Raw genomic sequence first — 13,825 nt, 5'->3', positions numbered from 1 at the left:
GACGAACATATACCAATCTCTATTGATCTAAGTGAAGATCAACTAGATTGAGATCAAGAACACTTATGGTACTTGAAAAGGTACATAGGAATAGTTCTTGATTCAAGGAAATAAAGATATGCTAAATATTGATGCTACACGCATAAACACTGGCAAAGGATCAAGCAAGACCCTTTGGAGTTAACCATTGACAAGGACAAGCTAAAGAGCATCGTGTTTTGAAATGGCAACATGGATTGAAGACCATGAGTTGTTGCGTGGGAAATTAAAATAATAATTTCTATGTTCTAAGATACAGCTGGAAAGTCTTCCACATGTCTGTGAACTGCTTGGATAAGTAAATCCAAACAAAGCATCACTAGCAACCTAAACAGTTGAAGTAAAAGTACTTATTGCCTAAGAAGCAATAAAACAGAGTTGTTTATATTAATGAGTTCTTCATTGAACTTGGGTGGATCACATGTCTGCTAACTTGATGGCTCTTCATTGCAAAATGCGTAGAACCACTATCGAAGTAAGAAAGACTAGATCACATAATAAACAAACTCAAAAGATCTTATCATCCTATCTCGAATATCATTCGATGAAAAAGATATTAAGATTGGCAAATCATGATAACTAAACCTATGCAACAAGTGAGAAGCAACACTCACATTGTAGCACTGGAAATCAAGCATAGCTTTGAATTCCATGAAATGTTTTAAAGATGGGTTCGAGGCCCATGGTTGTAAAACATTAGGGGTTGAACATTTATCATATATGAAATGTATTTTCATATTCCATTTAATCTTGATTTAGTATTAAATGATGAGTCCCTTCAATTTGACGATATATTCAAGATAGACTGTCAGGACCAGTCCTGTGACTAAGAAATGTCTATCAAGTGAACTTGAATGTCAAAGGTTGAAAATGGTCCCTAGTCGGAGTTTTCTATAAAATTGGACGCATAGAAAACGTTAGACGATTAGAATGCAAGAGGACTAGTAGTTCTGTTTCTTGAACTATGTGGACATGGCAATGTCATAATCATTTGCATAGATACTTACTTTGGGAAGACTAGTATCGGACAAGACCTATGAAACTTTACTGTAAGAGATGAAAATCTGTCATAAGTAAATTTCATTAAAATTATTAGACACTAAATCCTCAATACCTGAGTGATTTGAGATTACTTGTTTGAGAACTGGTTGCTTTGACGTTGACCAACCGTCGCACCGTAAAAGGAGGCTATAAAGGCAACGCTCAGGTAATCACCTATCAAACGAAGTCTAATCTCAAGATCGCAAGATTGGGATTGTCCTCCCATAAATCGGGATGAGATGCTTAAAAGTTGTACAAGGCCACTCGGAGAGCTAGAAGTTGTGAAATGCATGGCCGTGCTCGGATGAATCATAGGCTATGATTATCTGTTTATTTGATCAGTTGAACTCTGGAACCGAGGAACACCTCTAGACATAATAAGGATGACAACTCTTACCTTATGTTCAAGAGCAAGCATCAAGCGACAAAGGAATTAGGAAATGCACACTTGTCCCTAAGGACAAGTGGGAGACTGAAGGAAACAATGCCCTTGGTCCAAGTATGCATTCAATGTTAAGTCTAATAAATGCGGTTCAGTATTAATTAACAAGTTAATAATTCAGTGAGATCAAGTGAGCTGAATGCCTAGCTAGAGGCCGCTTCAGTTCAAGTGGAATTAATGATTTAATCCACAGCTTACTCTTGACTGAACCCGTAGGTTCACACAAACAAGACGTAAACGGATCAAGTATTTAATGGCATTAAATACTCCATCTATGGATATTCGGAATCGACGGATCTTGGTTTCAGTGGGAGCTGAGATCGTCACAGGCAAGAAATGAATGCTCCGGAAACGATGATATTGCCGGAAACGGAAATATGGATCGTATCGGAAATATAAATATTATCCAAGTCGTAGATGTTGCCGGAAACGGAAACATGGTACGTATCGGAAAATATTATCGGAAATGGAAATATTGCCGGAATCGGAAATATTGCCGGAAACGGAAATATTGTCAGAATCGGAAATATTATCGGAATCGGAAAATAATTCCGGAAACGGAAATATTAAATATTTGTTCGAAACGGAAATTAATTCCGGAATCGGAAATATTAAATATTGTTCGTATCGGAAATAAATTCCGGAATCGGGAATTTAATCGGAAGCGCGTCGTACGAATTAGCATCGGACGAGACTTGCTAGACGAAGGCCCAGCACGAAGCCAGGCCTACGCTCAGCAAGCCCAAGCGCCCAAAAACACGCTGCCAAGCCACGCCCGGTCCAGCGCAAGGCCAGGCCCAGCAATGGCCTTGGCGCGCGTGCGGGGCTGCGACGAGTGGGCTGGCGTTGTGCGTGGGCCGCAAGGCCTGCGTGCGGTGCTAGCGTATCACTCGAAGTGTGTTACTCGAATCCTAAGGCTACCGGGATTTGTCATATGATTAAATCTAGTCCTAAAAGATTTAGTTTATTTAATTAGAGTCCTAGTAGGATTATAATTAAATAAATTAGTATCCTAATAGGATTCCAAATCCTTTTCCATAACTCTATAAATAGGTGCCTAGGGTCACATATTTACATCGAGTATTCAAGTATTCAAAGTGATTTTTGAGAGCAAAAATTCAGTCTCACAATTGCCTATAAGTGCCGAAAATTCTAAGTACCTTAAGGGCGATCCTAGTTGGTCAAGCTTAAGGCGGATCCGGACGTGCTGTGGACTATCTACGGAGGGACGACACTTGGAGTCCTAAAGACTTGTTCTTGTTCGGTTCGGGCGCAGCTAGGGAAGGCACGCAACAAAGAGTATGCATCTAAACTATGCTAAATGATTATGTGTAAATAATATGTTTTCCTGGCTTTATGGTTTTTTCCGCATGATTTATGAATTGTCATATGTATCATAACCTAACACACACGCCTCAAGCTCAAGAGGTCCACGCTGTAGAAGAAACCCCAACCCGAAGGAGCCCCGGGAGGTGGATCCGAGACCGAAAGTATGCCCCACTCGGGTCGACTCTAGTACAAGCCTTCCAAAGACTAACCAAACAAGGAAAACTAAGGCCCATAGGCCCCACACCTGACCCTCCATTCAAAAATAAATATTGGGTCGAGGGCGCCCGCTGCGAGTTCCATCAAGGAAATGGGCATGATACTGAAAACTGCTGGAATCTAAAAAATATGATCCAGGATATGATAGAGGATGAAATAATACCCCTCCCTAACGTTGGCAAACCCAACAACAACAAGAGCCCACTCGGCTCTTGTCACATCTCTCTCGATCAACCAGAAAATATGAACTTTGACCCTACGGTGTATATTACGCCCCAAGGTGCACCACTCGCCATGGTCCCTATGGATCAAATCGAGAGAGAAGTGTGCGGTGTGTGGGATGATGATGCTGAAGATATCTACCTGTCCCAAGTATCGGGCCAGGAACTCTTTACTGAAACTTGGTCCGGGCACTCTCCCATTGACACCACCCCTCAAGAGCCCGAAGTTGACAATCTCACTCGGTCCGGAAGGGTATACTAGAAGGATATTCGCCCACCTCCCGTGGACGACATCCCAGTCAGACAGACTCCTGAAAACGTGCGGCACATCACCGTCGCAGAAGTCATCAAAAATCCTCTCTTGAAGCAACTAAAAAGAACCAAAGCCGAGATTACCATCTGGGATCTCATGTGCACTTCAAAGGAACATCGTGAAAAACGTATTTGCTCACTTGACCTCATCTCAGTCCCTACGGACATCACACCTGACTCGTTGGTTAGCCACGTCACGAGAGATGTTGAGGAAAAAGCAATAGTTTTTACTGACAAAGACTTACCTAAAGAAGGAGGCGCCCACAATAAGGCTCTCTATCTAGTGGTTGGATGCAAAGGACAAAACATCCCCCTAGCCCTCGTAGATAACGGTTCAGCGGTAAATGTTTGCCCATTGCGAACCGCCCATTGCCTGGGGCTAGGAAATGATGACTTCCAAACCTCCACGCAAGGGGTGCGAGCCAATGATAACTCTCGAAGGCCTGTGTTGGGAAAAATCAACCTCACAATACAAACCGGGCCTGTGGCACGCACCACGGAGTTTCAGATAATTGACATCAAGCCCACTTTCAACCTCCTCTTAGGGCGCCCTTGGCTCCATGACTTAGGAGGTGTGGCTTCTACCTTGCACCAGATGGTTAAACTTAACCATAACGGGGTAATTCTGGAAATACGCGCCCCTCCTCTTGACGTCAGTTGTACTATGGTTGGAACGACCGATGCTGCAGAAGACCTTTACGGTTTTCAAGTGGATGAAGTCATCCAGGTCATTGAGGACTACAACTTAGCATTTCTAGATCCGCGAGCGTCCCGGGTCATCCCTAAAATGTTGCTAGCTCAAGGCTATTTCCCGGGAACTCCATTGGGCATAAGGAAGAAGAACAAACATGTTCCATCTCCACCCAACAAAACTACTCCCTTTGGTCTAGGCTACACACCAACGGAGGAAGATACCGCTGACCACTTGTCTAGGCTACGCCTTAAGCCAGCCAAGACAAAACAAACCACCCTTCTTCCCCCATACCAAAGAACCCTTAACGGTATGTTTGTCCGAGAAGGAGAAGAACACCCATGCTGCGACTTCCCTGAGCCCTTTGTTCAGAATGGCCTGCTAAAACCCGGATTTGAGATTTTCCATGATTGTCATACTATGAATGAGGCACCCCACCTCCCCAAGACTGAAACAGCCGAAATATTAGATAACCAAGCTCTGTGGACATTGTTTAAGAATCGAGGCCTATGGAGGACGAGACTGTAATAACCACCCTAGCCCTACAAGATGATGGTTTCAATCCAACCCGGTTAATCACCCCCATATCAACACCAGAAGAGACCGAGAACGGATGGGTGAAGACATATCAGTGGGTCAATGCAAAGGGAATAGAGTTCAAGATGAGTACAAGTGAAGGACCAAAGTTCTACGAGACTAAACCCAAGGCTTGATCCATAGAGAGCACTTTAGCAAAACGCCTAGTAGTTCTTTAGATGATAGAAATAATAAAACTCTAGAGATGGTCCTAGGACCCCTTAGAATATAGGTTAATTTATTTTAAGTGTGTTTTCCTTACTTTACAAATTAATAAAGGAATAAGATTTCTCTTATAAATTGCTCTAACACTAAACAAGCACTAATCATATTCGAAAAAACAAAATCAAAAAATATAAGGAAGCGGCCCACTTTAGGCCCAATATCAAGGCCCACTCGGTCTTGAATCGTGACGTCAAAACCAATTCTCTAAATCCATAAAATAAACTGTACATAAAGGTCAATCCGTGGAATCATAAAAGTCAACCCATGCAACCCAAAGAAACCAAAAAGAAGTCAAATCCAAACAATGCAAAATATTGCTCAACAAAAAAAAATTCATAAAACCTGAACCCATCATTCCCACCATTAACAACACGCACCTCAACCCACCCAAAAATCCTACACAAAGATCTTCACATCTTTCGCATCCTAACTCCATTTTCAAAGACGTTTTGAGTCACGAATAGGAAAAATTAATCCGGACGAAAACGCATCTCACGCTAACAGTCCAAAAACCTTCCGAAACAGTGTCAAAATTGATTCCTGACGAATAAAAAGTAAAACGAAACAAAGGAAAAGAAATAAAAGCAAGAAACATGTAAAGGAAGCAACACGCCAAAAATCGCCCCAAGAATCAGTTTCAGCGCCCAGAGGTGGGCGCCGAAATCATTAACGCCCCAGTCTGGGCGTTGAAACTCTCTGCTTGCCGAAGTTTACCCAGAAGTGATCGTCATTTTATCCGCACATACACGGAAAAATAACAAGCACTTGGGGGGTACAGCACGTGTCCACAGATATACATACCACCAAAAAAAAAAAATATGAAAAAAAAACAATGCGCAAAACACATGTACTCAAAAAAATAATCATAAAGCAAATTTCGACTTACGGCAAAGCAGCAGATCAAAATAAACATCGCCTATTCTACCGTTTCAAATGATATGTTTCCATCTCAGAACATACTTATCGAATCCGGCATCCTAAGATTCACTCTACCTAGAACTACGCGCGACCTGATTCTAAGTTAAACTTATTTAACAAGGATACGTAGGCAATCCCATTTATGGATTCGGTCCAATCAAAAAATATATAATGTGCATAAGTGTTGGAAATGAGCGAATAAAAAAGAGAAGCAAAGCGAGAACAAGAAAGCAAAGAAACCAGAAAAATAAAATCACGCCTTTATAAATATTTAAAAATAATAAGAAGGAAAACAAAAGTGCTAAGGAATGAAAAACAAACACAACTGAAATAAATAAAGGGCATCTACACCCTAGCAAGAACTACACTACTCGAGTTCTTCCGGATCATCAAATAGAGTGTTGTAGAGGGCAATGTTCGCAGGGTCCACCCCCACAGGCTTCTGCGCTACCCCTATGTCGATCTCCATAAGAACAGGCTCCTTGACACTAACTTTCAAGGATGCCAAGGCCTCAGAAACATTTTCAGTTTGAACAGGTATAGCCCGCTCAGCCTCAAGGGCACAAATAATGGGAGGGGAAGGATTATCAACATCAATTCGATCAGCCACTGGTTCTACTGGGGGCTGAACTTTCCTAACCCATACATTATTCCGGCGACGATCTCCGCGAGAGCTTGCATTTTTTTTTTGGGAACAACAGGCCCCTTCATGTTAGGTACCTTTTTAGGCCTAGAACTGGAACGGGGAGGAATTTCCTTTCGCTTTCGATCAGGACGAGCTTTCACAGTCTTAATGCCATTTTTACGAGAGTTAGCAGGATTACGGTTTTCATACTTAGCCCTACCTCGAGGTATCAAAAGTTCAGCCAGCTCTTCGTTTCGAGCCTTAGTTCTCACAGCCTTATCATCAGAACTCATCCACAACTTATAATTCTCGGAAAGACCCACAAACACTACTACAAATCCCGCTTGTTATCGACGTTTTTGTGACCGTTTTTCGTCGCCAAAAAGTGTCGAGAAATTATCCCTCGACGCTTCCCGGAAGCGTCGAGAAAATTAAAGTCGAGAATATTCTCGACGCTTTTAGGCGACACGAAAGAAGACGCTTTTTGGCGACCACACTTTTTCTTCAGCGTCAAGATTTTTGTTTTGCTGTCGAGAATATCTGAATTGCCGCCTCATCTGACAATTACCTTCCCACAATTACCTACTGCATTTTCTCGACGCTGAAAAGCGTCTAGATTTTTTTGCTGGAGCTTTAAATCTAAATGAACGTTATTTGAATAAGCTATTTTTTTCACATATAAACTATTAGCATTATAAAATTCAATAACGATAACTAAGTAATAACCAAAGAGGGTCTAAATGTTGAATTCTATTCATTATTAATGATATAGTGTACAAAAAAAGACTTGATTGAGTCTTACAAGGACTTTTTTCAAAATTGAAATAGTAACAACAAAAAATAGTTACAATATCATTATAATACTGTATACTATCAAGGCATACTTCATCTGAAATTGTTTACATTAGAAGCAACGAGAAATTTAAAGTAATTAAAGCTTCTCTCGTTTTCAAGAATTGATGCAATTTCTCATTATTTGCGGATTTAGACCTACTTGAATAATCTGTATACCAGAACTTCTCTGTGTTATGGAGCCATATGCAGCCAGGATACTCGAGACTTGAATCACACGGTCATTCATCTTTAACACAAAACCTATGATCCAAAACCCTTGTTTAACCCTTTGTAACTCTAGCCAGCTTGGATATGTCCTTTTCTCCTTTGGTATTGCTCATTGCCAGACAACATTAGCTTATGTCCATAATACACAGTTATGCATTCTTCTAATACAAATCTAACAATATAAATTAAAAGTTAGTTTACCTCTACAATAACAGCTATGAGGACAGTCTTCCAAACAGGATACCGCTAAAGATGAGAGCACCAAACCATTTATTTGAAACAAACCTGGCAATTGAGAAGGAGTAAGTAGATTACAACAGGGGCACAGCTGAACAAGTTTGCAATGCCATCAACTAAGATAAAAGCATGAGCCTTTGATAGTTTTACTAACTAAGATATATCACATCGTTTGAGAACAACTTCAAATTGCATGAAATTTCAATGAAAGTGAAACCAAAATATGTACCCATTGCATTCAAAACGACAACTTCTAAGGTAAATCGAATGGATTACTTAAAAATGCATTTGGGGATGAACTGAAATATGTTACACTATTTAAGAGTGATATCTACTTATTGATGAAGCTGAATTTTGATTCCCATTATGATCTCTTTAACATTATATAAAGTGATATTTGGTCAATGTAGTAACTTTTACTCAACAATAGATTGACATTTAGTCCCTCTTACACGATATGTCCATCATGTAATAAATTGTGATTCAAAATAGTGACAACTAGCTTACCAGAGAAGTCAGTAACATGACATACACATACAATCCCATAAGCTAAGGATAACAAATTCAATAATTTGCCCATCCATGGTGCATTAACCTACAAACTCAGAGGTCAGGTATAATAAGCATAAAATTTGATAGGGTCCATGAAAGAACACAGTTACACCATCACCACACCCCCCCCCCCCAAAAAAAAAACAAAGGAAGAGCCATTGCATATTGCTGAGATCACAACAGAACTGAGACAAGACCCATAATTCTTTGCAAGTTATGACAACATTTAGAATTTTGCTGTTTGGAACGCTACACAGGGACATCAAAACTGATTCACCTACAAGAAATCGAGCATAAAATAGTAAAAATAGCAATTATATCTATGGGAGAAGAACACACTTTCTATTGCAATCAGCACGATTTGACAAGCCAGTTGCATAAATCTGCCATGCTATCTGCCCAGATGCAGCAGTCAAGCATGCATAATATGGCCATCCTGTTCGAACAAAAACGAATAAAAGAAGGTGGGTTAAAATCATCAAATCCAATTAAACTAGAACTCCAGGAAAAAGTGACAAATAAGAAAATATAATCAGCAAAGTATGACGTGCATACCCAAATGTGCGTTGTATCTGCTAAGAGCGAGACCACTGATGGTTATAAATCCAAACCCAATAAGCCATTCCTTCGTTAAGTTCCCAAGCCTCAAGGCTGTAGATTTCACACCAACTTTCAGATCATCTTCTTTCAGCGAATTATAGTTTCACTGATCATATCTTGATCATAGATAATATTGGAAACTAATTATGGATTAAGATAAAAGGGATTTGTTCTTAAGAAATAAAGGGAAGTTCTTATAATTTACATTCCACGAGGCAACACAAATAAACAACCATGATTTTGACATAGATCAACAACCTACACCTTGACAGTTGACAGGGAACAAGTCACATATATATGTTTTTTCTGTTTTTTAGGTAGGGGGATATCCTATTATATCGGTCATTGATTATAGAAGATAGATGTTTATAAATTTATGAGAAGAAGATAGTACCTGGTGTGCATAAATAGTATCATAGACCAAAGTTCAACATACACCAGACACATACAATGGGACGACTACATAAGGGTCTAAACTCTAAACTTCCTCTGACAACAAACATTTTGGCGACGTCCCCACGGATAACATTGTCCATTCCCCAAATGTGTGTGAGCTACATTTAGAATTTTGGTTGGACCTCAAAAGCTCAATTAGACCCAAAAAACAGCTACTTCACTTGGTAGGTGATAACTGATAACTAATTTTGGCTAAAGTTGCAGAAAAAACCCTCTGGAATAAGGATCACACAGTGTTGGGCTCTTGGTACAAAGGCAAGAGGGAAACGAAAAGTTTAAAACTAGCAGACATCATCAGTGGAGGAGTATCTTGTCCATCTTAGTTATGTAGAACAAAAATAATATAGAACTTACCTGTAATCATTCAGCTGAAGGAGAATTCCAAGACCAAATAGAAGTTGTACACCTAGAAATGAAATCCCTTGAAAACCACTAGAAATTGGATGTGACTAAATATGTTCCACCTGAAAAAAATAACTTCATTCATTGCCGAGAATTGTAAATTGATTGAAGAAAACCCGCGGACAACAACAACAAAAGGGAGATTTCTGTTTCATATAAGTTCTCAATGCATATTACACCAGAACCACTTAACCATAAGTTACAAAATAAGCCAGACTATGATACTAACAAGAGTAAAGCAATACAACATATGTTTGAGATGAAGCTAATCTTCGAATTTGGCACCTAATTAAAAGCGCCACCCAATAGTAAATCCTTAATTTTGCACTCTTTGAAACTAATAATTATGCCTATATAGGTGGCATTCTGGTTTATTCTATCAAATCATTTTAAGATAATTCTTTACTACTTTAGTCATGTTTTCACCTTACCATCCACACATGTGTGATATTGAGTTCAATCCCTTGGAGCCCTTTGGGCATTACCTTAATTTGATTTGTTACCAACTCTTTGTCAAATATGATTGTAAAGCTGCCAAATTTTTCCTCTCGTGTAGTCTATCCGCATCTGCTATTTTAGCTCTCCATGTCTGATATAATATGCCCTGTATAATTGAGGAATCATCTACAATTATTTTGTGACCATTCTCAAGATAATACAGGGTATATGAGCCACATACAACTTATTTAGATCAAATGAACCCTAAAAAAATATTTGAACTTGCAACAAATAACAAGATATATATTTTCCTGTTAAAATTCAGTTCATCAATTGATTTAATCAACCATACGCAAGTAACTAATAAAACGATTTTATTAGTTGGAATGCTAGTCAACATATTCCAGAATTTAACTGCAAATTTCTCTCTTTGAATATTTTCATGTAAAATAAATCTACTAGCCAACTATGTCTTCCCCAAAATTCTAAAAAAAATATTAGAAAAGCCACAAATTCAAAGTTAAATAATCATGTTCCGAAATTACAAACGGTATTTTCAAACTTCAGCGATAATAAACTGATAAAAAAGAAGATATTAACAAAATTCAACCAAAAATTTCCTTTCCAGAAATGTGGAATGCAATTGACAGAAACATTGATTCTCTGAATAATCGCAAGAAAACCCTAGAAACTAATAATAAGATCTGGAAAAAAAACATGAAAAAAACATGTATGAGGAAACCTAGAAATCAAGAACAAGAGAAGAGAGAAAATTTATTACCTTTTCATGATTTTCATTGAGCTTTTCATCTTAGCAGTTCTCAATTGTGAGGCATGAGAGCAAGATAACGGCGAGGCAAGAGAGAGAATGATTTTGGTGAAACTTTTTTAGAGTTTGCGAATTGCGAGGGTGCGGGGAGCACTTCGGAGTTGGGATGATGGATACTTTTGGCCTCTTATTAAATCCTTGGTAAACTGAATACACGTGCAAGGCACGTACCTTCTCGACGACAAAAGATGTCTACAACATCCTAGACGCCTGTAGGCGTCGAAAAAAAGCGGGAATTGATTTCCCACTCAGCGCTTACACCTAGGCGTCGAGCTCATAGCGTCTAGAACCTATGGGTTTTGTAGTAGTGAAAACCATCAGTAGTCACGGTCCAACGCGGGAGGCCACCATAATACTTAGCCCACGCTTGAACCCGTGCTCGTGAAAAAACCGCTACTTTAGGTGGTACCGTATCAGCAAATGGGATAGTTTGCCTTAAGCCGTATTGTCGCATGACTCGGTAAGGAAAGATGTAAACAGGACGAGATAATCCCAACAAAGAAACATGAACTACCGTCTCGGAACCCCCCGTCATATTAGTCAAACCCCACCACGGTACCACCCACTTAATATAACATATGCCATGAGTAAAATAGGAGGCCCATTCGGCCTCGTCCTGGCCTTGGTGCAAATACTTTCGGTTGCCTAAAGCTGTAGGGCGATAATGTTTAGGATCGGCAGGAGCTTCTGGAAGCCTAAGTCGTTCCATGAGCCAAGTCTGTAAAAAACGGGTACGATCAGAAAAATAATAAGGCCTGGGACGCATTTTCAACGCCCAGGACCAGGCGCCAGAAATTCCGACGCCCAGCCCTGGGCGCTGAAAATCAGCTCCAGGCAGAGGTAAACGAAAAGAAAAATAATTATATGTGCGCAAATAAACGATCAATTACCTACAGCAATAGGGGGCTCCCCTTAAAATTTTCAGACTTGGCATCCTTCTTTAACTCATCCGCACCCAACAAGGTCTCAGCAACAATCAACGGCATAATAGAATAGCAACTCTCCATCTGACTGATCAGGGGAATCAACCTTATGTCACCAAACTCACCATTGTTATTCGACAGTAAGTAGTGGTTCAACAAGCAGAATACAAGTGCCCAGATATTCAATTTATGTTCAGTCATATTTTTACTAGGCCTAAAGTGATGTTTTGCAAGTTTCGCCAAATTAACCTTATCACCCACAATGATCTCAGCAAGCGTTTCATCATCTAGTCCTAGGAAAGCCCCTATAGTTGTTTTACCCTCTTCAACAGTGCCAGGGGTAGCAGGAGTAGCATTGGTAGGATAACCCAGGATTGCGGCAAATTCGTCTAGCAAAGGGCATACCTCATTGCCCCGAAAAACAAAAACATGGTGATCGGAATCCCAAATGGTTAGGGCGGCATACAGAAAGTTATAATCAATGTTAATTTTTAGTAAGCCTAAAAGTGCCTCTAAGTGGTATCCTTTCAACCAAACCTTTTTCTGTGGGATTAAGGGCTCTAAGCCATCGCCTAACAACTCGTTGGAGGGAGAAGGGAGGAATCGACATGGCAAGAGTAAAAAATAAAGCTAGATAATTGTAGGAGAGAAGAAGTTGGTAATGGTGAAAAAGAAAAACGTACTTAACCCCCTATATATACACGAAATCATCCTGATCCCATTCGGAAACGCGTTGAGAAATCTCGAAAAGTGAAAAGGGTTGCTAAGGTAGCATTTTCAGCGCCTTAGGCTGGGCACCGAAATATCTAACGCCTGGTCCTGGGCGTTGAAAATGCAGCCCAAAGCCCAACTCTTCCAAAACGCGAACCAGGAAAATGCCTAAAACCGTGTTAGTAGACACGGGGCCCTGTTATAATCAAGATCAAGCCCAAAGCACTTTTAGAGCCCAAATAGTGAAAGCAAGTGTCGAAACTTAGACTCGTCTCCAAAAATATGTGTACATTTTTCAAAGCAATAAAAAAAACATATAATAATCAAGGTCATTCTTCGGAACAAAAAAAATCATTACGTCGTTGGTTTCTCAAATTCAAAGCGTTCATTTGTCAAAAAGATCAACCCGGGCCGAAGTAAGCTCGATGTATTAATCATTGAAAAAAAGAAGCGAACTTTGTCGCCCGGAAAATGAAGTCGCACTCCACGATTTCATCAGAGTAGCATACCACTACCAAGGTCGCTCGCACTTACGAGCACGATCCCAAACACGATCAAGGACGTTAAAATACGCACTCTTCTTGGCAAAGAGCAACCATCAAGTACGAATGCTTGGGGGCTCGAAAGAAAGAAAATACACGATGCAAGTTTGAAACAACGCTTCCAGGCTGCGTCCCGTGCTTGGACGAATTCAAAAGCTGACTCAAGGCAAAGGTCTCCGTTTACATTCACATATGGTCCCACCAGTCATTTCGCAAGGACCCAAGTAATGGCACAACTAAGCCAGTTCTAAACGGTGACATACATCCTATGGGCCGCAAAGACCTGTTCGAAACCATGAAAGGCAAACGACCATTAAACGATGGTCCATTTAGACACATTGCCAACCCACATTCAGGTTGCAACTAAACCTGAGCATTTCTCGAGAGAACTCGCTCTTACAAGAATGGATAAAAAAATTCTCAAAAGAAATCCTAAAA

The 13,825-nt window shown here is 40.1% G+C and overlaps 1 protein-coding gene across 6 annotated transcripts; it reads right to left on the bottom strand.

Moving 5' to 3' along the window:
• Positions 1 to 7,354: 7,354 nt before the first annotated feature.
• Positions 7,355 to 11,322, bottom strand: LOC110795598 (4-hydroxybenzoate polyprenyltransferase, mitochondrial-like). Of its 6 annotated transcripts, none has more exons than XR_002535337.2 (7): positions 11,164 to 11,322; positions 10,430 to 10,548; positions 9,897 to 10,006; positions 9,042 to 9,137; positions 8,826 to 8,922; positions 7,899 to 7,982; positions 7,355 to 7,826 (listed from the first exon to the last, which is right to left on the bottom strand). XR_002535337.2 is itself a non-coding variant. In XM_056826666.1 (6 exons), exons 3-6 carry the CDS (start codon positions 9,904 to 9,906, stop codon positions 7,913 to 7,915), a joined length of 273 nt encoding a protein of 90 aa, XP_056682644.1. In that variant the 5' UTR covers positions 9,907 to 10,006; positions 10,371 to 10,548; positions 11,164 to 11,322; the 3' UTR covers positions 7,355 to 7,912. The 6 variants fall into 6 exon arrangements, 4 of the variants coding, with proteins under 4 accessions (XP_056682644.1, XP_021856310.1, XP_021856309.1 ...); XR_002535336.2 differs by having other exon boundaries at positions 7,355 to 7,794; XM_056826666.1 differs by having other exon boundaries at positions 7,355 to 7,982; positions 10,371 to 10,548.
• Between the last annotated feature and the right edge of the window lie 2,503 nt (positions 11,323 to 13,825).

The sequence above is a fragment of the Spinacia oleracea genome, chromosome 4 (assembly GCF_020520425.1).
Source record: "Spinacia oleracea cultivar Varoflay chromosome 4, BTI_SOV_V1, whole genome shotgun sequence".
NCBI classification, from domain to species: Eukaryota; Viridiplantae; Streptophyta; class Magnoliopsida; order Caryophyllales; family Amaranthaceae; genus Spinacia; species Spinacia oleracea.
This window is presented reverse-complemented; position numbering and strand designations above follow the sequence as displayed.

Bases quoted from the DNA above. Each gene is read 5' to 3' on its own strand.
- LOC110795598 (XM_056826666.1), bottom strand. The intron at 8,923-9,041 runs GTATGCACGTCA...TTGTTCGAACAG, and splicing joins CAGATACAACGCACATTTGG to GATGGCCATATTATGCATGC. The intron at 7,983-8,825 runs GTGTGTTCTTCT...CTCAATTGCCAG, and splicing joins CGTGCTGATTGCAATAGAAA to GTTTGTTTCAAATAAATGGT.